At 43.1% G+C, this 27,962-nt stretch overlaps 2 protein-coding genes across 3 annotated transcripts in view; one reads left to right on the plus strand and one right to left on the minus strand.

Moving 5' to 3' along the window:
• On the plus strand, positions 1-20,890 carry FBXO7 (F-box protein 7). Of its 2 annotated transcripts, none has more exons than XM_061417229.1 (9): positions 1-1,073; positions 5,714-6,008; positions 9,712-9,939; positions 11,231-11,372; positions 12,533-12,616; positions 14,807-14,902; positions 16,661-16,837; positions 17,164-17,201; positions 18,993-20,890. In XM_061417229.1, the coding sequence occupies exons 1-9, from the start codon at positions 700-702 to the stop codon at positions 19,380-19,382; spliced, it is 1,824 nt and encodes a 607-aa protein (XP_061273213.1). In that variant the 5' UTR covers positions 1-699; the 3' UTR covers positions 19,383-20,890. The 2 variants fall into 2 exon arrangements, with proteins under 2 accessions (XP_061273213.1, XP_061273214.1); XM_061417230.1 differs by lacking the exon at positions 1-1,073 and adding an exon at positions 1,181-1,308 and having other exon boundaries at positions 5,866-6,008.
• Positions 20,639-27,962, minus strand: part of SYN3 (synapsin III) — a 492,973-nt gene continuing 485,649 nt past the window's right edge. The window contains exon 14 of the mRNA XM_061417235.1: positions 20,639-27,709. Coding sequence (XP_061273219.1) covers positions 27,577-27,709 — 133 coding nt within the window. The 3' untranslated portion in view covers positions 20,639-27,576. The remainder of the gene's footprint in view (positions 27,710-27,962) is intronic.

Consider the following 27,962-nt stretch of genomic DNA (forward strand, 5'->3'; position numbering starts at 1 on the left):
CCTGGGTCTGGGCCGCATGTGGAATCTAGTTCCCTTACCATGGATTGAACCGGGCCCCCCGTTTTGGGAGCGCGGAGTCTTAGCCACTGGCCCACCAGGAAGTCCCTACAAATTGTTTTAAGTTTGCTGTAACGTGGGAAACTATAAGAATCTGGGTTCAACCTAAGGTGCTGATGGGTGCGAACGGTGCTGGAGCCACGGAGGAAATGGAGTAAGAACCAGGACACCTGGCCTTGCGGAGTGGCGAGTAATTTGATCTGTAGCATCCCTTTCCGGAGAAGGCAATGGCACCCCACTCCAGTACTCTTGCCTGGAAAATCCCATGGACGAAAGAGCCTGGTAGGCTGCAGTCCATGGGGTCGCGAAGAGTCCGACACGACTGAGCGACTTCACTTTCACTTTCATGCATTGGAGAAGGAAATGGCAACCCACTCCAGTGTTCTTGCCTGGAGAATCCCAGGGACGGGAGAGCCTGGTGGGCTGCCGTCTCAGGGGTCGCACAGAGTCGGACACGACTGAAGCGACTTAGCAGCAGTAGCAGCAGCAGTATCCCTTCCAGCGTTAACGTTCTCTAGGAAAGGCGGAGACAAGTGACACCATTGCTCGAGCGCCGCGACCCCGGCGCTCCGCGGCAGCCTCCACGCCTGCGCAGAACTCACAGCGCGCTCTCAGGTGGCGCCGTTGCGCGCCGAGTCATCGATGGTGAGTTCCCGAGCGGCCTGGACCCGTGTTGGCCTCCAGCGGTCTGCTCGCCGGTGGGCTCCAGGGGGCGCCCTCAAGAGAAGGGGCGGAGCGCTCCTGTTCCAGAGACCAGCTCGGCGGGGTCCTCGGTCGGTTACACCTCAGTATCTCCATAGCTACGGTAGTGGCCGCTGTAGGCGGGAGGTCCCCGGCCGCTCCGCAGTTACCGTCACCGCCTCGGGGTCCGGGCCGCTGAGTCCTCTCGCGGCCGCCATGAAGCTGCGGGTCCGGCTTCAGAAGCGGACCTGGCCGCTGGATATGCCAGAAGTGGAGCCGACTCTGGGGCAGCTGCGCGCGTACCTGAGCCAGGCCCTGCCCACCTGGGGGTACAGGTAGGCGCCGCGGAGAGGCGGGGTGGGGGGGGCGGTGGGGCGGGGAGGAGCGCCCAGTGGCGCGGGCCCGCGCCGGGCGGTCACGTGAGGCGGGGCGGCTAGCGGGCGGGGCCCGCACCCCGGGACTGTGATGCGCGCGGGCCAGGCGGGAAGCGGGAACGAGGGTTGCAGCTCGCGGGGTCCCGGCTCCCAGAGGTCATGGCCCGGCGTCCCGAGGGCTCCGAGCTCATCCAGGGTGAGCCTTCGCTTCCGTGTTTGCAGTAAACTAACCCAGGGAGAGGCTAAGATGCAAAATTCTCGAGTCTTTTGAGATGTGAGCTGGGAAATTACGGGTTAGGCTTAGGTTAAACTTCTTCAGGCTTCCAGGGATTTAAGTTCACCATCTCCAGCTGTCGGAATATTTCAGTGAAAAAGTTTGTAAAGTGTTAGGAGTTAAAAACCTGCTTCGTATCTCGTATGGAGGTAAGAGGCCACCTGTAACCTGTACCGCTTTCAGACTGCCAGCCTGCAGTCCGCTTAAAAACTCCGTTAAGTGTTTACCTGCCAGGCGCCGCTGTGGGCACTTTGACTTCCCCGCTGGAAAGTTTTGCAAAGTGCAGCATTTCGGTCTGTTTCAAATAATAATATTTTCCTGGGCAAGATGTTGCTTTTTTTTTTTTTAATGCAATCTATGGTAAACGTTGGCCTTATGATGACCCTGGAGAGCTTGCAGTTTGGGGACAGTGACGTTGAGAAATAATGGATCAAATTCTGAATTTATGGGGTTGCAGATGAGGCTGTCCTGGGTATCCTGGAGACCATAACCTGGGAGTAGAGGGACAAAAGTGAGGGTGGTCCTCTTCAAATACTGAGCTAGCGAATTTGGAATTTGTGCTGAGAAAAAATACAAGAGGTGTTCACTGGGGCTTTTTAGGTGAATTCTTCAAAAGAAAACCTGTTAACTGACTCCTTTCAGAAGACTTTTATAAACTTACATTTTATTTTTAAGAAATTCAGTAAAATGAGGTTTTATTATGAACTTCTCACCCTTTCATTTCTCCGTTTAGGACGTTATATTCAAAGTAAGCCTTTTTTCCCTCCAAATTAAAAACATAAATACAGAAAATGAGATACCGACAAACTTCCTTTTAAGTGTTATAGTAATTGACACCTCTATTGTTTTTTCTTTCTGGAGTTATTTCTCCACTGATCTCCAGTAGCATATTGGGCACCTACTGACCTGGGGAGTTTCTCGTTCAGTATCCTATCATTTTGCCTTTTCATACTGTTCATGGGGTTCTCAAGGCAAGAATACTGAGGTGGTTTGCCATTCCCTTCTCCAGTGGACCACATTCTGTCAGATCTCTCCACCATGACCCGCCCGTCTTGGGTTGCCCCACGGGCATGGCTTAGTTTCATTGAGTTAGACAAGGAGAGTCCCTTGGACTGCAAGGAGATCCAACCAGTCCATTCTGAAGGAGATCAGCCCTGGGATTTCTTTGGAAGGAATGATGCTAAACCAGTACTTTGGCCACCTCATGCGAAGAGTTGACTCACTGGACAAGACTGTGATGCTGGGAGGGATTGGGGGCAAGAGGAGAAGGGGACGACAGAGGATGAGATGGCTGGATGGCATCACTGACTCGATGGACGTGAGTCTGAGTGAACTCCGGGAGTTGGTGATGGACAGGGAGGCCTGGCCTGCTGTGATTCATGGGGTCGCAGAGTCAGACACGACTGAGCGAATGATCTGATCTGATCTGATTGTTTTTTCTTGATGTTAAGCCTAAGTGTTTTGCATGCTGGTATCATTGCTGCTGCTGCTGCTAAGTTGCTTCAGTCATGTCCGACTTTGTGTGACCCCATAAACAGCAGCCTACCAGGCTCCACTGTCCCTGGGATTCTCCAGGCAAGAACACTGGAGTGGGTTGCCATTTCCTTCTCCAATGCATGAAAGTGAAAAGTGAAAGTGAAGTCGCTCAGTCGTGTCTAGACTCTTCTCGACCCCGTGGACTGCAGCCCCTCTGTTCATGGGATTTTCCAGGCAAGAGTACTGGAGTGGGGTGCCATTGCCTTCTCCTGCTGGTATCATTACCCCACCACAAATTATCAAAATTAACTTCCCTTTTAAAAATAGCTTGTATATATGTATACATATTACTTTTTAATTAGATGGGACAGTCTGGAAAGGATGTGAAACCCAATATGACTAGCTTTGTTTACTCAAGAGCCCAAGTTAGTTTCTCTTTCAAGTTTGTTTTTACAGTTGAGGCTGGTTAACCGGAAGGAATGTAAGCTTCAGCTTGCGAAAGTGAATTCATTCTTCTCACAGTACGTTCATTTTATAATAAATGGGCAGTTTAAAAATGTGTCCATGAGACTTTATTACTTTTAAAGTGTCCTTGCTGAGCAAGTGGATCTGAGATTGCCATAAAATAATTCTCAAAGGCCTGGAGTTTCTAGGATGGCATTTCCTGATGAAGTTAATTTTTTCCCCCCACCCACAGTGTCAGAAAACAGGATTGTTTTTTAACCATTCTCCTGGAAAACCATATGTTACTTTAGAAGTAGGTCTTTTACTAAAGGGGAGGGGAGGCCAACATTTTATTAAGTAGACAATTCTTTACCTTTTTTACAAATCAATATTTGAACGAATATTGTGCTAGATAATCATTTTAAAAAACCAACCCTATGCTGTGACAAATCATCCATAAACACAATTCATTTGAGGTGTTTTTCTTTTTTTCCTGCTAAAAATGGGATGTTGTTTTTCTGGGCATTTGGCTGATTTTCAACATTTATCAAAACATTTGAAAGCAGAGGCATAGCTACTTATTTTCTCATAAGCAGGAGTTGTTTCGAAAGCTTCAATAATTTCTGTACCAAAGACACTTTAATTGGTAAGAAAATATATATTTACACGTGAAAGAAAAACATAAATGAATTACTGGGAGCACTTTTGAAAATGAAGCATTGTAAAAATGAATAAACAGAGCACAGTTTTCAAAGGACTTCATCCTTTGTTAACCTCTCAAAAAGTTAATGAAGTTAGTATTGCTAAGTATAAATGTCTTATAAAATGTTCTACAATGGTGTTAATTATTCCTCACCAGTGTGTAATGAAATGATTATTCTCTGAAGATCAGATAATCTGTGATGAAGAAAGGATGGGAGTTCATTACTTCAGCCTAATTTGAACTCTTAGCTTGCTTATGATCAGATAATCTGTGATGCAGAAAGGATGGGAGTTCATTACTTCAGCTTAATTTGAACTCTTAACTTGCTTAGCACTGGGTCTTTGGATTTGTGCAGTCTTCCACATAGAAGGGACTTCCCTGGTGGCTCAGACTGTAAAGTGTCTGCCTGCAATGCGGGAGACCTGGGTTTGATCCCTGGGTCGGGAATATCCCTGGAGAAGGAAATGGCAACCCACTCTAGTATTCTTACCTGGAAAATCCCATGGATGGAGGACCCTGGTAGGCTACAGTCCATGCGGTCGCAAAGAGTTGGACACGATGGAGCGAGTTCACTTTTTCCACATAAAAGACTTTAAGTAAGACCTCAGTGAGAAGGGTGAACCTGTTACTGAGTTAAGAGGGATGAATTAATACTCAGTCATCTATGTGCACTCATCTAACTTTTTGTGATTATGAATATTCATTAGGACATGGGTCTAGTATTTTGGAACCTTCATAAGCTAACTATTGTGGAAGGATATTGGATAGTTAGCCCTGATTTTAGCCTCATCTTGATCTTTTCATCTAATGTTTGTTGGTTACTTCTGTTCCATAAATACTTTTTATTTGCCAAGTGCTGGAGATGAAATTTTGAACTAGACAGACAAGGTCCTCAATCTCATGAAACTTAAATTCTAGTGGTATGGGTGTGGAAGAGATGATAAGCAAATAAATGATAGTTTCCATTAGTGATGTTCCAATAAAAGTAAAGCACAAGAATGGAATAGAGTGATGGAGGTTGGGTAGAAGGCATCTCTCAAGAGATGACGTTTGGGTTGAGACATGGGTGATGAGAAAGATTTGAAGAACTGGAAGAGCAGATGCATAGGCCCAGAGGCTGCACTGAGGTTGATCTGTTTTAGAGGAAGGAGTGGAAAGCTCATGTAGATGGAGAACAGTGAGTGAGAGGATGAGGGGTAGGTCAGATGTTGGGCTTTGGAGGCCATTTTAAGGCCAATTCCAAGGTCAAATAGAAGCCATTGGAGGGTTCTCAGCACAGGAATGATGTGATACAATATGTATTTTGAAAAGAATATATTTCATTGACTCTCAGTTGCCATCAGCCCTCAGATGCACATTCTTAAGTCACACTATACGAAAAAATGCTGTCCATTAAGTTGTGATATGTCATCAATTTTAAGACGCATCCCTTTTCCAAAGATTAGAATTGATGAAAACATGGATTAATGATAGAGAATTACTGATCCTGTCCCTCAGGCTGGAATCTGTAACGTAGACATTTAGTGAGAAGAACAAATAATTTTGATAGTTTCCTAGACTTTGGCTTTCTTTTTATCTCTGTTTTGTTTTGTTTTCATTGGTGTTGCTGGGCCATACTGTGTACTCTGCATATGTTTCAAATGTATTTTACCGGGGCTGACGAAATAGGTAGCTCTTACTGTCCTTATTCGTCTTTCTTGGCAGTTCCGATGCCCGGTTTGCAATTACATTGAACAACAAGGATGCCCTCACTGGAGATGAAGAGACCTTGGCTTCATATGGGATTGTTTCTGGGGACTTGCTATGTTTGATTCTTGAAGATGCCATTGCAGCACCTAACTTACCTTCATCCACAGTTTCAGAGCATTCCTCAGTCCAGAATAATGACCAACCCTCTTTGGCCGCCAGCTCCAGTCAGTCCAACATACAGGATGCACAACTGCATGACTCGCTCCAGGGACAGGCAGCCCAATCTGAAGTCTGGAATGACGACAGTGTGGTGGGTATTAATATCAAAACAGGAAACAGAGTAGTTGATAAATCATACTGAACAGCTCAACTGGATTCTGTACCAGTCAGGATGATTACCATCAGTAGACTAAAGATTATATTCTTATAGAAATTTTTTTTAATTTTAATTAATCTTATTTATTAAGTATAGTTGATTTACACATTCCTTATTTCATTGTATTTGGGAATTCATCTAGTACTGATTGAATCTTTAAAGAGAAACAGGGAGAGTATGGTATCAGATGCTAATACTAGCTCTAAATTGCATTACAGTCACTTGTCCACTCACTTGTCAATGACATGTGACAAATGATCTGTTTAGAGAGGTGGTGCTAAACATTTTTTCTCGTTTCCACATGCATGAAGAATATGATAAGTATGTATATCAGGATGGCTCAGAGAGTGCCTGTGGTTCTCATGGAGTGGGTGTAAAGTTTGATAAGCTCACCAGAGGGTTTTGATATCTTCCTCCCATGTCATTATTAGCCTAGGGTAACCTTTAAAAACATTCTTCTCACATATATTCTCTCCCACACATCTGTCAGTAAGTAATAAATGGCCAAAAGTTAGGCATAAGAAGCAAAGAGCGTATATACAGACATACCTCAGTTTTACTGTGCTTTGCAGACACTGTGTTTTTTACAAACCAAAGGTCTGTGGAAACTGTGTCAAGCAAGTCTGTTTTTCCAACAGCATTTGCTCGCTTCTATCTCTGTCACATTTAGTAATTCTCATAATAGTTTAAACATTTTTGTCATTATATTTTTATACCTTTTAAATTATATTTTTGTCATTTAAAAAATATTTTGACATTTATATATTTTTATGATTTGTGATCTGTGATCTTTGATGTTATTATTGCAAAAAGGTTATAACTCAGTGAAGACTCATATGATGGTTAGCATTTTTTAGCAATAAAGTGTTTTTTAATTAAGGGTGTCTGCATTGTTTAGACATAATGCTGCTGCTGCTAAGTTGCTTCAGTCGTGTCCGACTCTATGTGACCCCATAGACGGCAGCCCATCAGGCTCCACCGTCCCTGGGATTCTCCAGGCAAGAACACTGGAGCGAGTTGCTATTTTCTTCTCCAGTGCATGAATGTGAAAAGTGAAAGTGAAAGTGAAATCATGTCCGACTCTTAGCGACCTCATGGACTGCAGCCTACCAGGCTCCTCTGTTCATGGGATTTTCCAGGCGAGAGTACTGGAGTGGGGTGCCACTGCCTTCTCCGGACATAATGCTACTGCACACTTAATAAGCGCCATATAGTGTAACATAGCTCTTATATGCACTGGGGAACCAAAAAAATGTGTGACCTACTTTATTGCAATATTTGCTTTCTTGCAATAGTCTGGAACCCAGCCTGCAACATTTCTAGGTATGCCTGTAATTCATAATTTCGTCAGGTAAGTGGTTTTAATGAGTATTTTCTCCTTTCTCAAAGGAAGGAGCCTTATTTTGGGTAGTGTGGATTGTCTAAACCCATTGTCCCCTGGGTTTTTAACAGGTGAATGTGGGTCTTCTCTACAAGCCATCAGGGCTCAGATCCTCAAGGATTTTGAAAGAACAGCCTCTTGGTCCCTTATATTCTTCCACTATTTCACTCATAAAATGTAACTATACTTTCTTCTGCTCTTTTTCTAATGGAAATAAACTTAAAAAGAAGAAACATGTGCTTTGCATTAAGAGTTGAGCACATACCTAAGAAGTAGTCTTTATGAGTAAAATTAATGTAGGTAACTCAGTCTTACTGAAGCAGTGTATTATGTCAAAAAGTTCCAAACTATGAGTCTGGAGATCTTAGATCATTTCAAATTTTTATTAGCTGGTAACCTTGGTTATATTTTATTTAATCTGAATCAAAATTATAGCAAGTATAAAAAGGTGTCTTGCCTCATCTGTCTTGCCTATTTTTATTTGGGGTAAATTAGAAAACACTGAAAAACATGAAATTGTAAGATATTATCTTTCATCATTTGTTCAGCAAGCATTTATTGTACCTACTGTGTGCCAGGTACTGTTCCTGTTGTACAACAGTGGGTGACATGTCTATTCCTTTCTAAGCTTTTTGTCATGGTAGGATATAGACATGAAATCAGAAAATTGCAGTACTGGGTGGTGAAGTGCAATAATCAAGGCCTTTGCAAGGTAGAAAGATAGTCTATTGTAATACTTGAAGAGGTGGGGGAATGGAGAGGGAGGGACTGCAGAACGTGAACTTGATACAGAGTCAGGGGTCAGGTGATGAAGGGCCTTGTACGCTAAGGGGTTTAGGAGTTTGGACTTTATTTTGTAGACCTGCATTTCTCAGCATGTCCTCTATGGAAAACTTGTCTCATGAGATTAAAAGTAAGTGTTATGGGGATGCTGAGTGTTGAGGAAGGAGGATAGTGTTTCTTGGTTAAATGTTGGGCATGCTTTCTGTAATTCCTGGACTTCTCAGAGCTTTATAATGCTGGAATGTATTTTGTGGATATGGAGGGTGAGGTTAGGTGGCTGTGACATGTAGCATTTTCCATACTCATTTGATTGTAGACCTCTTTTTTCTTAAGAATATTTAGGATCATGTTCCAAGGCACAATATAGGCCCAGTAGTGCTGTCTGCCTAGGGGAAGTACTGGCAAGTTTAAGCTGGGATATCGGACATAACTGGATTCTCAGTTGTCAGAAAACTCTGGCAGCAGTGGGTGGAGTGTCTTGGGAGACAAGAAAGTGGAGTCCAGGGATACCTGGGGAGGCTGTTGCTGGAGGTTAGGAGATAAATGAGTCTGAAGTACCACTGGGGTAGAAAGGGGCAGATTTTGGAGAGATTTAGGAGATAGATTCAGTGGAACTTGGATGACTACTTATGTTGAGGTGGGGCTTATAAGGTTGAGGGGAAAGTCTAGGATGATTTTCAGGTTTTTGGCATATCAACCAAAATTCAGTTCAGTTCAGTCGCTCAGTTGTGTCTGACTTTTTATGACCCCATGAACTGCAGCACACCAGGCCTCCCTGTCCATCACCAATTCCCGGAGTTTACCCAAACTCATGCCCATTGAGTCAGTGATGCCATCCAACCATCTCATCCTCTGTTGTCCCCTTCTCCTCCTGCCCTCAATCTTTTCCAGCATCAGGGTCTTTTCAAATGAGTCATCTCTTCGCATCAGGTGGCCAAAGTACTGGAGTTTCAGCTTCAACATCAGTCCTTCCAATGAACACCCAGGACTGATCTCCTTTAGGATGGACTGGTTGGAACTCCTTGCAGTCCAAGGGACTCTCAAGAATCTTCTCCAACACCACAGTTCAAAAGCATCAATTCTTCGGTGCTCAGCTTTCTTTATAGTCCAGCTCTCACATCCATACATGACTACTGGAAAAAAACCATAGCCTTGACTAGATGGACCTTTGTTGGCAAAGTAATGTCTCTGCTTTTTAATATGCTATCTAGGTTGGTCATAACTTTCCTTCCAAAATTAATGGAGATCAAAAAGAAGTCCTATGGACAGAGGAACCTGGTGGGCTACAGTTCCTGAGGTCACAAAGAGTCAGACATGACTGACTGAGCATGCACACAAGATACTCAGAAGGGAGGAGCAGATTGCAGGCTTATTCATGGTTTAGGAGCCCTCACAGAAAATGTGTACCATTTCTGAGCTTAGTAATGTGCTTTAGCTGTTTAATGAATTCATTGTTTTTTTTACCCTTTTCAGTCGGGGCCTGGTCAGCATTTTGAAGCTGAAGCAGTTCCAGATGTTGTGGATGTGGAGGAGGGCACAGGTTACTATCTCGCAGAGCCAATGCTCTGCAGTGAATCAGTGGAAGGGCAAGTGCCACATTCATTGGAGATCCTGTATCAGTCAGCTGACTGTTTGAACCCCTGCGATGCCCTGATAGTATCCATACATCTTCTCATGTTGGAGTCGGGTTACATACCTCAGGTGAGATTACGGCTGAGAACAAAAGTTTCCTGTTAGAAAAGGGGTCGTGTTCTAGATTTCTTTCTTAAATGTGTCTGGGTATTAATGTAAACTGTCAAAGACAATGCTGAGCATACCAGTAGGCAGTCAATGTTCCCTTCCCGCTTTCCTTTTTCCCTCCTTTATTTCCTTGTCAACTTTTAGTTAGTATTACAGAATTGATGACATCTATGGTTTAAAAGAACCCAAAAGATCATATATGATAATATGTGGTCAGTGCATGTGGATTGTGTATGGCTAGATAGATGGCTCACCACGTTATGTTTTTATGTTGGTGGTTCTGTGCATCGCCACGAACCTTGATACGATTCAGGTAGGAAGAGGGACTTGTTCTTACGTTGTTGTTGCTCACATTCATTCAGTCCTTAGCCAGTCAGCACATACCTGCCAGCGTCAGGTGCAGTGCTTTGTCTCTGCTCTCAGCTTGCTCACTGGCCAAATGCAGGAGAAAGACGAGTAACAGACTGGTACGTTGGATTGGCTAAAGTGTAGGAGAAACGTATATGTGTAGAGGATGCCATGCCAGAGATTCACAAAGGAGAACCTTTAGAAGTTTTTCAAACTTTAATGTGCATAAGAATACCTAAGGGATCTTATTAAATGCTGATTCTGATTGAATAAGTCTAGGGTGGAGCCTGAGATAGTAGTGAGCATTCTCCACATAGTAACAATGCTGCTGATCTGTGGGCCATGTTATGAGTAACAGATGTAGAGTGATTCAGTGATTGGCGAACACAGGGACCATGCCATGCACTGAGTCAGGATTTAGAATATATAGATACTGGGACAATCTTTATCCTCAAGGAGTCTGTAAGTGGGATGAAAGAAACAAGTAAAAAGCAAATTATAATGTATTATGATAAATAATAGAAGCATTGCAATGGAAATATGAGCAGAATGTTAGAGGGTCAGAGGGTGGATTTGTTTTGAAAAAGGCTTCACAAAAGAAGTGGCATTTGAGTGGGCTCTTGAATAATGATATGGCTCTGCTAGGCAGAGAAGTGAAATTTTGAAGTGAGAACTCAGTCTCTAACTCTGATATTTTATCTATTTGGACCAAACTTTTGATGGTGGATAATGTAACATTTTTTTTCTATCACAGTTTTATTAATGATTTGATAAACTTTATTAAAGGGACTGAATGGAATGCTTATCTGCAGACAGGTTAGGGGCCTCTTGTGCTTTTCATCTTTTTGAGAGTAGTGCACTGTCCTTCATTGTCTGTTTCCCTCTATTTCTTGTCATTGCCCAGGGGACTGAAGCCAAAGCTGTGTCCATGCCGCAGAACTGGAGGTTGGGAGGCGTGTATAAGCTGCAGTACACGCACCCTCTCTGCGAGGGTGGCTCTGCTGCGCTCACCTGTGTGCCTTTGGGAAACCTCATCGTCATAAATGGTAACTAGCTGGAGGAGTCACGCTTGTTAGTTTATGAGTCTTTACATGTTTCTCTCCCAACACTTCACAGCCACTTCAGTGATGGGCTGTCGTGATAGGTAACTAGCTGGCAGAGTCAGGCTTGTTAGTTTATGGATCTTTTCATGTTTCTCTCCAAATGCTTCACAGCCACTTCAGTGATTGGCTGTCACAATACAGCTAGGAATCTTTCTCAAATTTGTTTGATCCCCAGACCACTAATCACACGGGGGCCAAAAGGTTACAGAATACAGGGCTAATCATGCTATTACGTCACAGCCTAACTTGCAAGGTCACAGCTATCAAATAGTGAATGTGAGGTTGTAATTTTTGCTTCAGTTTCTTATAAAAACAGCTCAACAACACTTCAGCAATTTATTAACCTTTATGTACTAGTCTTAAGATACTTAATATAGAGAATAGCTACTAAATGTGTTAGTTTCTGATGTTTTGTTCCTTTACTAATTCTTGATAAATCAGCTGCTTGTGGACTTAGTGGCAGACAGCCATTCCAGAAGCATTCCAGGCCTAGTTCTTTGAAAAGGAGCAGTGTGTCCTTAAATCTTTCCTTTACCCAAGACATCCTGCTCAGTGCACACGTGCACGAGCGCATCAGTGGTTCTTTCATAGAATGAGATGAAGTGCGCCTTTGTGTACAGGATTAAAAAATGAACCTTCTGGTGATGTCGAGAATATTGGTCCTCTGGGTCTAGAGAGAGATGATTACTGTGAAAGCTAGCAGGATTCTTTTAATAAACAAGGGAAGACTCATTGCCAAGGGTTAAATAAAAAATAAATGGAGTTTTTAGTGACCTCGTTACAAATAATGATTGTATTGTGTTTAACTGTCTTTTAACCTTGTTGCATATCTTTCAATTATTAATAAGCTGCTTTTGGTAGTACTTAACTGGGTTTCATATAAAGGTGTCTACTGTAGTTTTTAAAAATGGTGTTTTACTTGACGTGATTGCAGGTTTGCACTTTGGACTTTGCTGTGAGGGAAGGAATTAAGCGGAGAGCAGTTTGTTTGTATAATGTGTCTGTATATTGGGGGCAAGGGAATGAATGCAAGTCCATACGAAAAAGTGAAGCAGTTGATGAAATGACAAAACTTTTTCATCATCTTTCTTTTGCTATTTCAGCTACCCTAAAAATCAACAGTGAGGTTAGAAGTGTGAAAAGACTGCAGCTGCTGCCAGAATCTTTTATTTGCAAAGAGGAATCAGGTATTGTAACAGTGATTTAGCTTTTGGGATAAAGGTTTAAGAGGTTCACGCAAAAAACAAAAAAAACAGAACAACAGAAAGATAATGTTCAAAGACTTAAAATTTCTGGATGAGCCTAAAGCAAATACAAGACAGTGTTACAGAGTTTCAGTTTCTTTCCTGTTTCTCTTAGGGTCTTGGATGCTAAATTATAGTTACACTGCCATTATGCCGTATAAATATAAAAGTGTACCACCAAATTATATTTAGCATCATTATGGAATGATGCTATTATATAATGCATTACACAGGATTGATGCTTCATAATTTCTGAACTAAATCTTTGGAGTTTTCTAGCATTGCATTTAACCAGTATGGAGAGGAACTGTGTTTTGTGGAAACCATACAATACAACTTCATTATGGAAGATCATTAAAAGAAAAACTGTACTCAAAATGTTTGCTTAAACTTAAATAAATTTGATTACTGTTTTATACAGAGTGGAACTTCAAAAGTTTTTATTCTAGGTGTGATTTTGCTTGTATTCTATAATACTAATAGATGCAAAGAAGATAGTTTTTCTTTTTTCAGTTAAACCCCAAGTGTAACTGACAGGTAGGCAGTTGAAAAAGAGATGAGGTGGTAAGGGAATTAACATCTTTTGGAGTATTTGTTTTTTGCTGGACATGTGCCTTTATGGATGTATTTTTCATTTTGTCCTCATAGTAAATTCAGGCGGGTTTTAAAATCGGGGGTGGGGGATGGGGACTGGTGTGATATAGCAGGGAAATGGCATTTACAGCAGTGTCTTTTAGGGTAGGCTACCTAGATCTAGATCTTTGCTTTGAAGGCCTTGAGACTTATTTTTGTCAGTTCCCAGGGGAGATCAGACTCTGAGAGACTTAACTTATATGAACTGAAGTTGATGAGGAAAGGGAGACCTCAGAATATGTATTTTTAATGGTCTGTGAACAATTAATGTCATACCAGGCCAGTGTTGCTCAACCATTTTTTCATTATCAATCCCCTAAGGAGGCTTTGTACACAATCCCCCACCCCAACTCCTAAATCATTCTCCCTGATGAAATTTTAATTTCATAGATATACTATATGTTTGTATACTATGGCCCTTTTGAGGTCACAAACCAATGTAATAGCTAGGATTTTTGCCTGGTTGGAGGCGGTATTGTTTCTTTTGAGAATGCATGAACTAGACTGATGAATCTGTACGGATGGTCTTACCATTAAGACCAGAAAAACTTGAGATTCCTTGGCTACAACACTGTGTATTCATCTCTGTACTCTGGAGGTCCTTACTGTGGGGAGTAGAAATGCTCTACATTACAGCAGTAGACACTTCTACGCCCATTTTCTAGTTCAGGAAACAGGTCTAGAGGAGGTTAAATTACTTCAAGGACACAGAGTTAATAAATAGTAGAATTTAGGATTGGAGTAGATTTGGCTCCTGAGCCTATTTTTTAAGAACAGTGTTTAATGTCGCTCAGATGATTTGATTTATGTTAAGTAAGGAATAAGGAAGTGAAAAAGGAGGAAGAAAAGTAATACCATTAGATTACAAGTTTATGTGAATGCATGTTAAGTCACTTCAGTTGCGTCCGACTCTTTGTGCCCCTTTGGACTGTAGCCCACCGGGCTCCTTTGTCCATGGCATTTTTCAGGCAAGAATACTGGAGTGGGTTGCCATTTTCCTCCTCCAGGGGATCTTCCTGACCCAGGTATTGAACCCACGTCTCCTGTGTCTCCTGCATTGCAGGAGGATTCTTTATCGCCTGAGCCATCAGGGAAGCCACCAGTTTACGGATTATATTAATTTAGTATTTTCAGTATGTACTTTGTATGTTGGGTAGGAGTATGCTGCTCATTTGACAAGTCATTTAAATAATTTTTACTGTGGCTTATAGTACCTAGTATATACTCTGTACTATTATTTATCCTTTTATTTATAAATTCCTAATCACTTTTTAGTAGGTCCATTAAAGAAAGATTTTGTTTGAAGAGAATTCAGCCTTCAGAGTTACACAGTGTCTACTTCCTCGTCTACTGGAGACTTTAGTTCATTTCTCTTTATGTAGGAATTATTTGTGAAAACTAACTTACCACTTTGATTTGGTTTGGCAGAAGTAGAGGACACCATTTCAAGTTTTTCCATTTGCTATTGTGTTTTGACTTTTCATTTAAAAAATATTCTAGGGGAAAATGTAGCCATGATATACAAAGATCTTCAGAAACTCTCTCGCCTCTTCAAAGACCAGCTGGTGTATCCTCTTCTGGCTTTTACCCGGCAAGGTGAGAAATGATAAATTATCACAGGCTGAAGGGCTGGGAAGAATCGGAGGTTCGCATGTGTTCAAGGATGACATGTGACTCTTCCCTCTTTTGTGCTCCTAGTGAAATTCTGCTCTTTTAAGCTTAAATGCTAATTCCTTAATTGCTATTCACGTCCTCTTTGTATCTTCACTGCATTTTATATGTATCTTTATTATAGCCCTTTTTCCACTGTATCATAATTTTTCACATGATTTCTTTTCACCTAAGGTTATGAATTACCCTGAAAGCAGGGAAATATGTCTTACTCACTTTTGTATTCTCATGGCCTAGCACAGGGCCTGGCCCATAATTGGTGTTCGATAAATACATATATAAATAATCTATACCCTGTAAATTAGGTCTACTTTTTAAAAAGCTATTTATTGGGACTCTGTGCCTAGGTACTTTGGATATTTGACATGCATTCTTACTTACTGCTAACAACTTTGAAGTGGATTTTATTCTCATTTTATAGGTGATGAAACTGTAATTCAGCTAGGTTTATAATTCACTCAAAATCCTTGTATTAATAAGCTTTCTTTTTGTGTTTTCTCAGTAGTAAAAAATATTATAAAATCTTAGTGACTTAAATTGAACATTTATTTCTCACTCAGGTACATGTTGTGTGTGGGTTAGGTTTAGCTGAAAAAGTGGTGAGAGGTCCTTATCTAGGACTCGCTCTTCTGTAGCACAGGGGAGAGAGGACCAGTGACCGTGTGTTGGTGCTTAAAGCTTTAATTCAGAAATAGTGTGCTGCTTGCACTCTCCTTTCAGTGGACAAACCTAGTGAGAGTGGGATGGGGAAACACAGGGTAGAAAATAATATGGTGGAGTCATAATCTACCACAGTCTTTGGCTGATAAATAATTTCAGGTTTTTAGAGATAGATCTGTGACTTTTATCTGCTGTCTGTATGTAGAAAAATAGTATTTTAGGTCTCAAGTGGCATGGTGCCAAGGCTGTTACAACCATAGTTTTCTTCTTCGGTTGATGGTGAGGGAAAAGTATAATGTGAATTTTAAAACCTTGTATTGGATTTTGGTTATCTTTGCTAGTGGAGAATAGTATCCCTATATGCAAAGTAGCTAATAATCAAAAAATAATTGTCACTTGACTTTGGAATATATTATTCTTTTCCTTTCTTGGTTTTGCTTCTGAATTTGTCTCCCTCCTTTCTTTTATAGCCTGCTAGATATCAAATAATAGTAATCTAACACTCAAGTGCTTATTGCTTGCCGGATATTGTTCTGAGCACTCTATATGTATTTACACATTTAATTCTCAACTCAGTGAGGGAGGTATAGTATTAACCCATTTTACAGATGAGAAATTGAGTTGGAGCTTAAATAACTTGTCCAAAGGCACACAGTAAGTGGTAGCATTGGGAACCAATTGTAAAAGCCAATGAATTATCCATTTTCTGTAGTTGAGTAGAGAATTTTTTGTTGTACTGAATATATCTTGAAACAAAGGAGGCCACTGACTAGTATTTAAAAATTATAGTTATTCATTTGTATTACAAAGTAATTTGTCTCTATAGTAAAACATAAACAGAATAAGGGGCTTAGAGTTAGTAGTAGTAATATAGTCAACCAGGGGATAAAAGATGACTTATGCCTGGATAACTGGAGAATACCATCTAATTTATAATCTCTCTACAAAGTTGGTCACTTTGGTTGATGTGAGGAAAACTGGATGTTCTTTACTCAGTGAGATCTATTCTCTTTTTCCTTCTAGCACTGAACCTACCGGATGTATTCGGGTTGGTAGTCCTCCCGTTGGAGCTGAAACTGCGGATCTTCCGACTTTTGGACGTTCGTTCTGTCCTGTCTCTGTCTGCAGTTTGTCGTGACCTCTGTATTACTTCAAATGATCAACTTCTGTGGAGGTGTTTGTATCTGCGGGATTTTCGAGGTGATTTCCATGATGGCATGCTAACAAGAAAAGTGTTCTTTGTTACTGAGGGCTTAATTACTCAGCTGGCCAGAAGTTTTAAGTTGTGGGCTTTTTTAAAAGAGTAGGAAATAGTCATAGGATAGCCTTATTATAAAGAGATTCTAAGCCTTATTATCTCTGCCTGTGCCACAAAGCTCTCCCCATTCATGTTTGTGTTCTCTGCAAGAATAAACAGTCCTTTAGACCAAGTGGATTCTTTTAGTATAGAAAATTGAGGTAAGACAGGTTTAATGCTGGATGAATGAAACGTTTTAAAATCCTTATGTTTTCTTTTTTCTTTGTAGATGGTAGTATCAGAGGTCGAGACACAGATTGGAAAGAAGTAGGTATTTGTAAATACCAAGGCTGATGTCTGTAGCATGGAAATAATGAGTGAATTAATATGTTAAGGGCATATTTTCAACTTTTATTATAATATAATACAATCTGTTTCGAGTCTATTGCTAATTTTTAGTAAATGAAAATGTTTTCAACTTTTACCTTAGATTTTGTCCTTCAGTTCAGTTTAGTTCAGTCACTCAGTTGTGTCCTACTCTTTGCGACCCCATGAATCACAGCACGCCAGGCCTCCCTGTCCATCACCAACTCCCGGAGTCCACCCAAACCCATGTCCATTGAGTTGGTGATGCCATCCAACCATCTCATCCTCTGTCGTCCCCTTCTCCTCCTGCTCTCAATCTTTCCTAGCATCAGGGTCTTTTCAAATGAGTCAGATCTTGGCATCAGGTGGCCAGAGTATTGGAGTTTCGGCTTCAACATCAGTCCATCCAAAGAACACCCAGGACTGATCCTTTAGAATGGACTGGTTGGATCTCCTTGCAGTCCAAGGGACTCTCAAGAGTCTTCTCCAACATCACAGTTCAAAAGCATCAATTCTTCGGCACTCAGCTTTCTTGACAGTCCAACTCTCACATCCATACATGACCACTGGAAAAACCATAGCCTTGACTAGACGGACCTTTTTTGACAAAGTAATGTCTCTGCTTTTTAATATGCTGTCTAGGTTGGTCATAACTTTCCTTCCAAGGAGTAAGTGTCTTTTAATTTCATGGCTGCAGTCACTATCTGCAGTAATTTTGGAGCCCAGAAAAATAAAGTCAGCCACTGTTTCCACTGTTTTCCTTAGTAATTACACAGGAGAAAATCTTAGCACAATGATTATTTTCACCTTTACTTAATATAGGCTCCCTGTTCGTAGTCAAACAAAACAAAACAAAACTGAGTTGTTTTTGTGCTGGAGTAGTCTTCGCACTCCACTCCAGTACTCTTGCCTGGAAAATCCCATAGATGGAGGAGCCTGGTAGGCTGCAGTCCATGGGGTTGCTGAGGATCGGACACGACTGAGCGACTTCACTTTCACTTTTCACTTTCATGCACTGGAGAAGGAAATGGCAACCCACTCCAGCGTTCTTGCCTGGAGAATCCCAGGGACGAGGGAGCCTGGTGGGCTGCCGTCTATGGGGTCACACAGATCGGACATGACTGAAGTGACTTAGCAGCAGCAGCAGTCTTCAGCTGTTGGGCTAGTTAGAATAGTAAGTTATGAAAAAAATAAGTTATATTGTTTTATTTGCAGATAGGAATATGTTCCACCCTCCGAAAATGTCATCTATTTTGTTATTTAATTTGAGGTCTATTAGGGACATAATTTAGGTGAGAAAGGGAACTTAAGTACTGACCACCCCCACCCTTCCCTGCCGATACCGTAACTTTTTATATTCTATGGCATGATATTTTCAACAAATATTAAGATTTTCCATTTTCAGCAAAGGCTGATGTGAAATTCCTATCAGCTTGAGAGTGCTAGATTGCAGTCCTGAGAGTCCATGTCACTCATTTGTCCCTTGTCTGGATGTGTTGTTACTCCAGATTGGCACAATTGCGGAGTTGCAGTGTGGTTAAGGACTAGAGTTCCTTTGGCATTGTGTTCACAGCTGCTACCTTACTCATGCAGGTAGAACTGGTAAAAGTTCCCTTCAGTGCACTAGCTTCTTTGTCGGCCTCTGTACTGTGGGAAAAGAAAAGGATATATACATGTGTACAATGAAAGCCAACTGGAACTTTGGCGAAGTGTCCACCTCACTCATTATGTCTTGTTCTTATCTGTCTGCAGCTGTACAAGAAGAGGTACAAACAAAGGAAAGAAGCCCAGAGAGGGCGGCATGTGATGTTCCTGCCGTCATCACCCCACCCCATTCCATTCTACCCCAGCCCCTTGCACCCCAGACCTTTTCCTCCCAGTTCTCTCCTCCCTCCAGGAATTATCGGTGGTGAATATGATCAAAGACTAACCCTTCCCTATGTTGGGGACCCAATCAATTCACTCATCCCTGGGCCTGGGGAGACACCCAGCCAGTTCCCTCCACTCAGACCACGTTTTGACCCAGTGGGCCCACTTCCAGGTCCTAACCCCATTTTGCCAGGGCGAGGTGGCCCTAGCGACAGATTTCCCCTAAGACCCAGCAGGGGTTGGCCAACTGACAGCCGGCTACCATTCATGTGATTGATTTGTTACCTCACTCTGGAGCTTGTTTTGGTTTTATTTCTTTAAAACTACAGATGTCATTTTGCTGGGGTGCTACCTCTATTGTTTTCTGATTGCGATGGTGGGACATGGACTCACAGAAACCTTTTATAGACATATTAAGGTTGGTGCAAACATAATTGCGGTTTCGGACCATGAATTTTAAATCATAACTAGGCTCAAACACATCTTTATTAATCAAAATAGGACCATTACAATCAACAAATTTTTGCAAATGAGAAGTCCTGTAGCATAAAAATCCATGCTTTGGGATTCAATGAACTCTTGGAAACCATTTTCTGCCTCCTGCTGATTGTGGAAGCGTTTCCCCTGCAGAAAGTTGTTCAGATCCTTGAAGAAGTGGTGGTTGACAAGAGGTCAGGTGAATGTGGCAGATGAGGCAAAACTTTCCTAACCCAATTCCTTCAACTTTTGAAGTGTTGGTTGTGCTACATGTGGTCAGGTGTCATCATAGAGAATTGGGCCCATGCTTGACCAGTACCAGCTGCAGGCGTTGCAGTTCTCAGGGCATCTCATCGGCTTGCTGAGCATACATCTCAGATGTAATGGTTTCGTCAGGATTCAGAAATTTGGTGGTGGATCAGATGGGCAGCAGACCACCTAACAGTGACCATGATCATTTTTTTGGTGCAAGTTTGGCTTTGAGAAGTGCTTTGGAGCTTCTTCTCAGCCCAACCACTAAGCTGGTTGTCGCCAGTTGTATAAAACCCACTGTTCATCACATCACAATCTGATCAAGAAATGGTTTGTTGTTGCTACAATAAATGACGATGTTTTTGATTTTTGGTCAGCTCATGAGGCACCCACTTACGGAGCTTTTTCACCTTTCCAATTTGCTTCAAATGCTGAATGACCATAGAATGGTTGATGTTGAGTTCTTCAGCAACTCCTCCTGTAGTTGTAAGAGGATTAGCTTAGATGTTCATCTCGATTGGTTGTTGTCAACTTCCCATGGCTGGCCACTGTGCTCCTCATCCTCAAGGCTCTTGTGTCCTTTGCAAAACTTCTTGAACCACCACTGCACTGTTAGCAGTTCCTAGGCCAAATGTGTTGTCCATGTTGCAAGTTGTTCTTGCTGCCTGATGACCCATTTTCAACCCATCTTGAATAAGAAAATCACTCAAATTAGCTTTTCATCTAACATCATTTCCCTATTCTAAAATATAAAATAAGTCATTAGCAAAAAAATATAAAGTGAGAAATGCACATTAAAATGATGTACAGCATTACCACATTTATTTAAGAATATTCCAATATCAAACAGCAATGTTTAACAATGCAAAACTGTAATTACTTTTGCACCAAGCTAGTTGTTAAAGCTCCAGGAGTGGTGTGGCTCACAGGTTACTTGCTCGACGGTTGGCCTTGGGAATATGGTTCCTGACATCCCCCCTCTCAGTTACCGTCTAGAATGCAGGTTACACATTGATAATGTTCCACACCAGAATAAAATATTAAATAAATTACATGGCAGTCTTGACTTTTATTACAGAAAGATATGTAATATTACAATATTACTTGGACATTTGAAAATGATCAGAGAAGCTATTCATTGTCATCAGATTGCTGCAGGGGATTATTTTTATTGTGTAGTGGCACCCTTTCTTCACGTGAAATTATTTGCAAAAGCCTGATTTATGGAATGAACACAAGCAGAGCCAGTTTGGTTGAACTGGATGTGAGGTGAATGGACCCCCGCCAGCTCAGCCCCTACCCCCGTCTCTGCAGCTGCTCCTCAGGCTCTGTGCCGAAACTTCTGGGCTCCAAAACAGTGCTTTTTGGCCACCATTGGGTTGTTAGGGACTCCTGTTTCTGGCTTCTTCTGGAGTGGAGCTTGGGTTCTTTTTCCTTGGGTTTTGAATCCTTGGAGCCTAACCTGTAAGTAGATGACGTCTTCCAACAACAAAGTACAGTGCTTTGAGTGCTGCTCAGGTACTTGTTCTGCAAAGAAAGCCTCGTCATTTGTAGAATATTTTGCTTTTGAGACTTAAAGTACACAAAATTCAAGTTTTATTTTGCCTACAACAAGAAAAAGGTCAAACACAAATATCTCAGCATACAAACAACCATAGAAACATGCTACAGTGACAGATCAGTCTGAATCACAAAGCAGGAGTAAAACTCTGCTAGTGTCTGCAGAAAACAGGAATATTGCCAGCGTCGTCCTGCTTTTTTAAAAATCGGTTTTGCATATAAGGAAATGGCTTGGAATGCTGTGTGATGCAAGAATGTTAGAGTCCTACATACATGTGAATTTTTGTCTTTTTGGGCTACACATGTGTATTCTTTTTTTTCCCCATCACAGTGAAGAAAGTTCAGCCAATAATATTTTCCAGAGGCCATGTCACCTTTAGTGGCTTAATGTACAGGTAAAGGATTAGGGCTGTTGACACTTTCTTTTCCCTGTGGAATTTTGTAATATCTGAGCTATAGATTAGCTTTTAACAAAGTGTCCACCAGAGGCCATATGGCTTTAATTGGGTCTAGGTTGAAAGAGTCACCCTGAAACTTCGATGAGTCCAAAACTGGTTCTCCAGCACCCCTCTTCATGGCCTTATAATGTTGGGATGCGCCGTGTGTGGTGTGTGTGTGCATTGTTTGGGTGCGCTGTGGTGTGTGTGTGTGTGTGTATGTGTGTGTAGTGGGGATGGAAGGACATAGTCATAACCAGAAGCACCATGTACTATAAAACAGTTTCCAAAATGCGGTCCTTTTTGAGTGGTCTCGGAGAGGTTCGTGAGCCGTGCTGGTGTCCCAAGGAAACAGATGCTACTTCCCAAACTTATCTCAGACTTACTGGCCCATGGGACAGATCCTGCTCAGCTTAGGATACCAGCAGTGTGTCACACACCTAAACTTGCAGTCCTCTCATAATAGTTTATTCTGAGTTCTTAAAACCACCATCAAAGCTTTTCTTCTTAACTAGCTCATAGTTAGAAGCTTATAAAATCCACATTCTTCTCCTTAGACTGAGACTGTTAAGCTGTATGTTGCTGGTGAATGATGGGGATGAAGTCATGGTGTGGGTGTGGCCTGTTTGCTGCATGACTTTCTGATGTCACTGATGCAATGGATGAGCGCCGTGGTAGGTGAAGCTCCACCTTGCTGGCTTGTAGCCTTAAGGACTTTCCTGGCCCCTCATTTTCCCCTTTAGTTATTTTTATTAACAGAAGCTTGCCAACCACCACCTCTGCCCCACCATTTATTAAAACAAAGCTCTGGTTTGGCATGGTTGGAATCAAATCATGGCAGGTAGCCTCTCAACAATGTAGATTTTGTGATTCCTTAGGTACAAAAAATTGAATTCTGTCTCACTCTAGCTTGCCTCTCCAATTCCTGAGATCACTGCTTAGCTGAATATCTCTGTGATTCTGACACTCCCCTTCGCTTTCTATACTTGGGACCCTGAACCAAGGTTTGTTTTTCTCCTACCCTGCCAAATTACAGTGCTCCGGGAGGAGCCAGGCAGGGTTAACACTCCTTTGGACAGCCTCCAGTTGACTGCAGAAAATGTGGAGTGGATAAAACATGGAAGTATTAGGTCACATGACAAGGTTTCATCTTAATTAAATGGCCCTCTTTGGGATTCGCGAACAGGTTATAGCACTGAAGTTTCTGCTGTCCCAGAGCAAACCAGGTGAAATGTTAATTAAGAGGGAAGGAGATGTTAATTTGCTTCTGCTCTAGATTCAACAAAAGACCAGAGACAGCAGATACTTAAATATGATAGGCTGGAAATTGAAATTACAAGTAGTAGGACCAATCAGTGGAGAAGGCAATGGCACCCCACTCCAGTACTCTTGCCTGGAAAATCCCATGGACGGAGGAGCCTGGTGGGCACCAGTCCATGGGGTCTCGAAGCGTCAGACATGACTGAGCGACTTCACTTTCACTTTTCACTTTCATGCACTGGAGAAGGAAATGGCAACCCACTCCAGTGTTCTTGCCTGGAGAATCCCAGGGACGGGGGAGCCTGGTGGGCTGCCGTCTATGGGGTCGCACAGAGTTGGACACGACTGAAGCGACTTAGCAGCAGCAGCAGGACCAATCAGAATAGAAATAATGAAAGATACTTGGGACTTTAAAGAATTTTCTCTCTCTCTTCTCTTATACAACTGTAGAAGGAATGTTTAGATTGGTTTTATGACACACTAAAATTTCAAAAAATTTTTTTCTTCTTTTCTTCCTGGCCTGCCCGTTGAGAGGGTTCTGAACAGAATCTATGAGTCTCCTCTCTTGCGGCTGCATGTTTCATTTGTGGAAACACAAGGGAGCCTCTGTGGCCTTTATGCATTGTGTTTGGTTAATGGGCTGGTTTGACTTGCTTATCGCACAACCTTCCAGTTTGTCTGCAAGCAAACCCAAAATGCCACCTGCTATTAAAGTCTACATAGTAGACTGGAACAGGGTTTAATCTGTGACTGCCCTGGAGTCCAGGACAACTTTTGACACTTAGTGGGGATAATTAGTATTGGAGAAGGAAATGGCAACTCACTCCAGTGTTCTTGCCTGTAGAATCCCAGGGACAGGGGAGCACCAGTCCCCGCGCTCGCTCGGACAAAGAAAACCACGCATATGCAAGTGCTCTCAGAGCTATTTAATCCTCCAGCATAATTGAGTTACAGCTTGTATCTGCGAGGCTGACTTCACATGCTTACACTGTACCCTAACCTGCATCCTTTCACCAATTCTGAACACACAAAAGCAACTGAGCCACCAACCTGTTCTACAAAGTTGAACATGAAGCACAGAGCTGGGAGGGGCGGGATGGCCAGAGTAGGGCTCTGCTGTGTATTGGGTGATCTGGAGGGACCCCTGGGTCCTGGGTCTGGAAAAGTTGGACAGGCTTTGGTATTATCCTGGTCTGCTCACCATGCCGCCTGACCGATTCTGACAGTGGCACCGTGCCCCTTCTGCTCCCAGCTGTGGTGGCCCTGCAGAGAGTTCACCTGTGGGGTCCACGCTCACCACAGCCCCTGCTCTGCTTGTTCCCGTGGAGCACAGGTTTTCTTCAGCTTCTTAGCTCATTGATCTCTCTATTGGTTTAATTCTTTTCCTGGGCAAGTGACTTCCTCACATTGATACTCTCAGAAAAAACAAACCTTTTCTGTACTTTTAACACTTTGTTTGCATTTTGTTGACTTCACACTTTTCTAGAAGGGCCAGTCTAACACACATCCCGCACACCAACTGTGTGCCGACGGCAGGCGCTGTGCTGTGCCCACGCAGCTTGTTCACGAGCTGCCGGCACCAACGTGCTTTCCCCTCAAGCTCCTTTCATTGCAAATTCAGATGAGAACTTCCAGAAGGTCACTGATGTTCAGGCTCACGGGATTTACTCCTGTGTTTGTTACCGTGGGCGTGAAGGCCTATCACCCTGAAATTCTGGAAAGGTAGAACTAACTGCCCCATCAGCAGGGACTGAACCAGGGGACAGAGGATGAATGGAAGAGAAAGGACATGTAGATTCCAGTGTCCCTCGAAAGCTGATGTGACAATTAAGTCACAGTGCCCTTTTTTAATCAGGCTGTTAGGAGGAAGATCTGGAAGAAGGTATTTTCTGCAGCTGGTGGAGGTGTCCAGCGGGGCTGCATTTTAAACTCTCTATTCACTGTGCTACATGTCAGCACAAACCAAATGGATCTTTGTCCTGGTTTGGCCTCACCAAGTCAGTGTGGACAGGAGATGCTAGCTTTTCTTTGGATCAGAGTTGTGAAACCAAGCAAAAACGAACAAACACGACCTTTCGGAATCTCTCCAGAGTGACTCTTTTGCCCCTTTCATTTTGTTCTTTCTCATTTAGAAATATCACAATTATTAAAGGTAAAATGTGTGGAGGGAACAAGTGCTAGTTTACATGAGAAACCAGTCCATTTTGGGGACTGTCACAAAGGACCACGCATGGTCTCTGCATTCACACGCAGACCAGTGGGAGAATTTGTTTCAGTGTTGGTTATACCCTTTGTCTCATGTCCGGGGGTTGTCCGTGCATGGCTATAAAAACAAGGATGCCTAGCCTGAGAAATGAGTGTGCTACTGTACTGGAATATCTGGTGTTTGAATGTTCCGATGTTTTCAGGGACAGGGGACAGCATACAGGAAAGTGGGACAATGTAAGCCATGTCACCACTGTTTATGGGGCCACTGGGTGTGACGCTTCCACCCCAACACCATTCAAGCAGCAGTGTTCCCACACAGCTCAGGGCAGGTCTGACTTCAAGGGGCATTCCAAACACTTAGGTTGACAGAGACACAGGTTCAAGGCCTGATGAGCAGAAGTTCTGGGCCCTCTGGCCTGAAATGAAGTGACTTGTGCCCATGGCCATGTCCTGTGCTTTGAGGAACCTTGTCTAGCCTGTCACCACATCGTTGTGTATTTTGGGCTGTGTTTTATTGCCAAGTGAGAATTGGGTGAGACAGTTTGATTTCTTCTTCTGGTCTTACTTCCAGAGTGGGAGAGTGACGACTGCCTCGTGTATTTCCTGTCTTCTTAATCTCCTAAAACACATGGCTCCGTGGTGTTACACCTGCCTGACAAGTTCTCTGCATTCTTTTATTCAGATTGCAGCTCCAGGCCAAGGACGCTTTCATTTTCACCTCCCTCTCTCCTTTCCCTGTGAGCAGTAAGGGGAAGCTGTGTCTCAAGTTGCAAGTGAAAGTGAAAGTCGCTCAGTTGTGTCCAGCTCTTTGCAACCCCATGGACTGCAGTCCATGGAATTCTCCAGGCCAGAATACTGGAGTGGGTAGCCTTTCCCTTCGCCAGGGATTGAACCCAGGGCTCCCGCATTGCAGGTGGATTCTTTACCAACTGAGCTATCAGGGAAGCCCCTCAAGTTGCTAAGTGGGATGTAAGGGGACAGTGTGGCTATGTTCTAATACCCTCAGTGCTTTCTAGAACCAGGAGGCTGGTTCTGACACCAATGATGTTTCTAGCACCAGGTGCTTGGTGATCAGGACACCCCCCCCAACCCTCCCCCTCCCCAGAGGAGTCTGATGCAGGAGAAAGAGCATTGGGAAGAGAGTCAGGGCTACATTTTCCAGCTCTGCAGTTAACTTTTTTAGTCAAATAAGTGTGGCTTAAACAAAGTTAAAGCTAATTTCTTTACTACAGGAATTCCAAACGCCTTTGATATAGGTACTATCAAGCTCAGAAAACAAACCCAAAACAGTATCTCCTAAGCACATTTGACCAGTGAACCCTTTTGTAACTGAGTAACCTACCAATGCCTTGCTGCTCAGTCTGAAGCACTGAGCTAGAAGTTACTGTCATCGCACTTTCTGATCCTGTGTCATCTGTCTGCTCATTGTCTATGGTTCCTTGTGTGTCCCTGAGGGGGAAACAGCATTCCCGGTGGGAATTCAGAGAGACTGAACAGTGGTGTAACACAGAATGGGTGGAGGGGCCTTGATTAGTTGAGGACATCTTCTCCCTCTGGGAACTAGGAGTGATTCCTGAAAGAACCCGGGGTCTGCTCTTCACTGTCCAATTTAGGATAGCATGCTGGGTGGGAGTGGCCTTGCAAAGCCTCCCCACTGTTTCTGTTGTGTTCTGAAAGGCTCAACGTGTCACATAGTCTGAATGCATTCTGTGGTCCTCAAGACCCACTGGTGGCGGGGGTGATGGGGCCTGGGCCTGCCTGGTCTGCAGGCCCGTCTCTTGAGCTTGGATGGAACTGACACGGGTGGGTGCTAAGTTCCCTTGGCTGGGCTTTTCTCCTTTTGTTTGTAGAACACTGTCAAAAGGTTATTGCCTCCTACATTGCTGAGGTCTGACTTCAGCATCTGCATTTGATGGAAATGGGGGCAAGGGTCAGAGGGGGCCCTTCCCCAAGGCAAGCAAAACACTAACAAGCAATGTGGAACCAGTCACACTGATGTCTCGCTTGGTTAACGAGGCAAGGGAGCAAGCGTCTGGGCAGGAAGGTGGATGTGACACCCATCTGTAAGGCCCATTTTGAGGAATCTGGAGGCTCTCAAATGCCCACCGCTTGGCTGGATGACGCTGGAACGCCACGGCAAAGGGAAATGGGTACACATGAACTCAGTTCCTGGATCAAAGGCATTTGGAAAGGATATTCTCAGGCCCTCCATTCTGTTCCCAGCAGGAACCAAGGCTGAGATGGAGGGTGGGGCAGGAGAGGCCTGACCATGGTTAGTCAGAGAACAGGCTGGCGAAAGACTTCCTCAGGTTGCGGATGGTCTCGGCCTTAGCCTCGTCCTCACTGGGGGTCCCTCGCTGGGAGGTGTCAGATGTGCTGAGGCTGTTAGTCAGGGACTGGGATTTGCTGAAACAGAAAGGCAAAGGAAGTTGGGGGTGACATGGCTGGATTCCCCAGGAAATGAGTCCTGGGGCCTGCCTGGGAGCCGGCTGGATGAACCCCATCACCACAAGGATACTGAGCCCAGCAGCCAGGCATCCCCACACTTGTACCACACACACAATTAACCCCCCAGGTGGCTACTGGGACCCTCCTTTTTTAAAGGTGCAGAAACTGAGGCTCATAGCAAGGAACAGGGAGCATCCAAGGCTCAAATTCT

The sequence above is a fragment of the Bos javanicus genome, chromosome 5 (genome assembly GCF_032452875.1).
Source record: "Bos javanicus breed banteng chromosome 5, ARS-OSU_banteng_1.0, whole genome shotgun sequence".
Classification (NCBI taxonomy): Eukaryota; Metazoa; Chordata; class Mammalia; order Artiodactyla; family Bovidae; genus Bos; species Bos javanicus.

Bases quoted from the DNA above. Each gene is read 5' to 3' on its own strand.
- FBXO7 (XM_061417229.1), top strand. From the start codon at position 700: ATGGTGAGTTCCCGAGCGGCCTGGACCCGTGTTGGCCTCCAGCGGTCT. The intron at 14,903-16,660 runs GTGAGAAATGAT...TTTTCCTTCTAG, and splicing joins TCTGGCTTTTACCCGGCAAG to CACTGAACCTACCGGATGTA. The intron at 16,838-17,163 runs GTGATTTCCATG...TTTTCTTTGTAG, and splicing joins GTATCTGCGGGATTTTCGAG to ATGGTAGTATCAGAGGTCGA.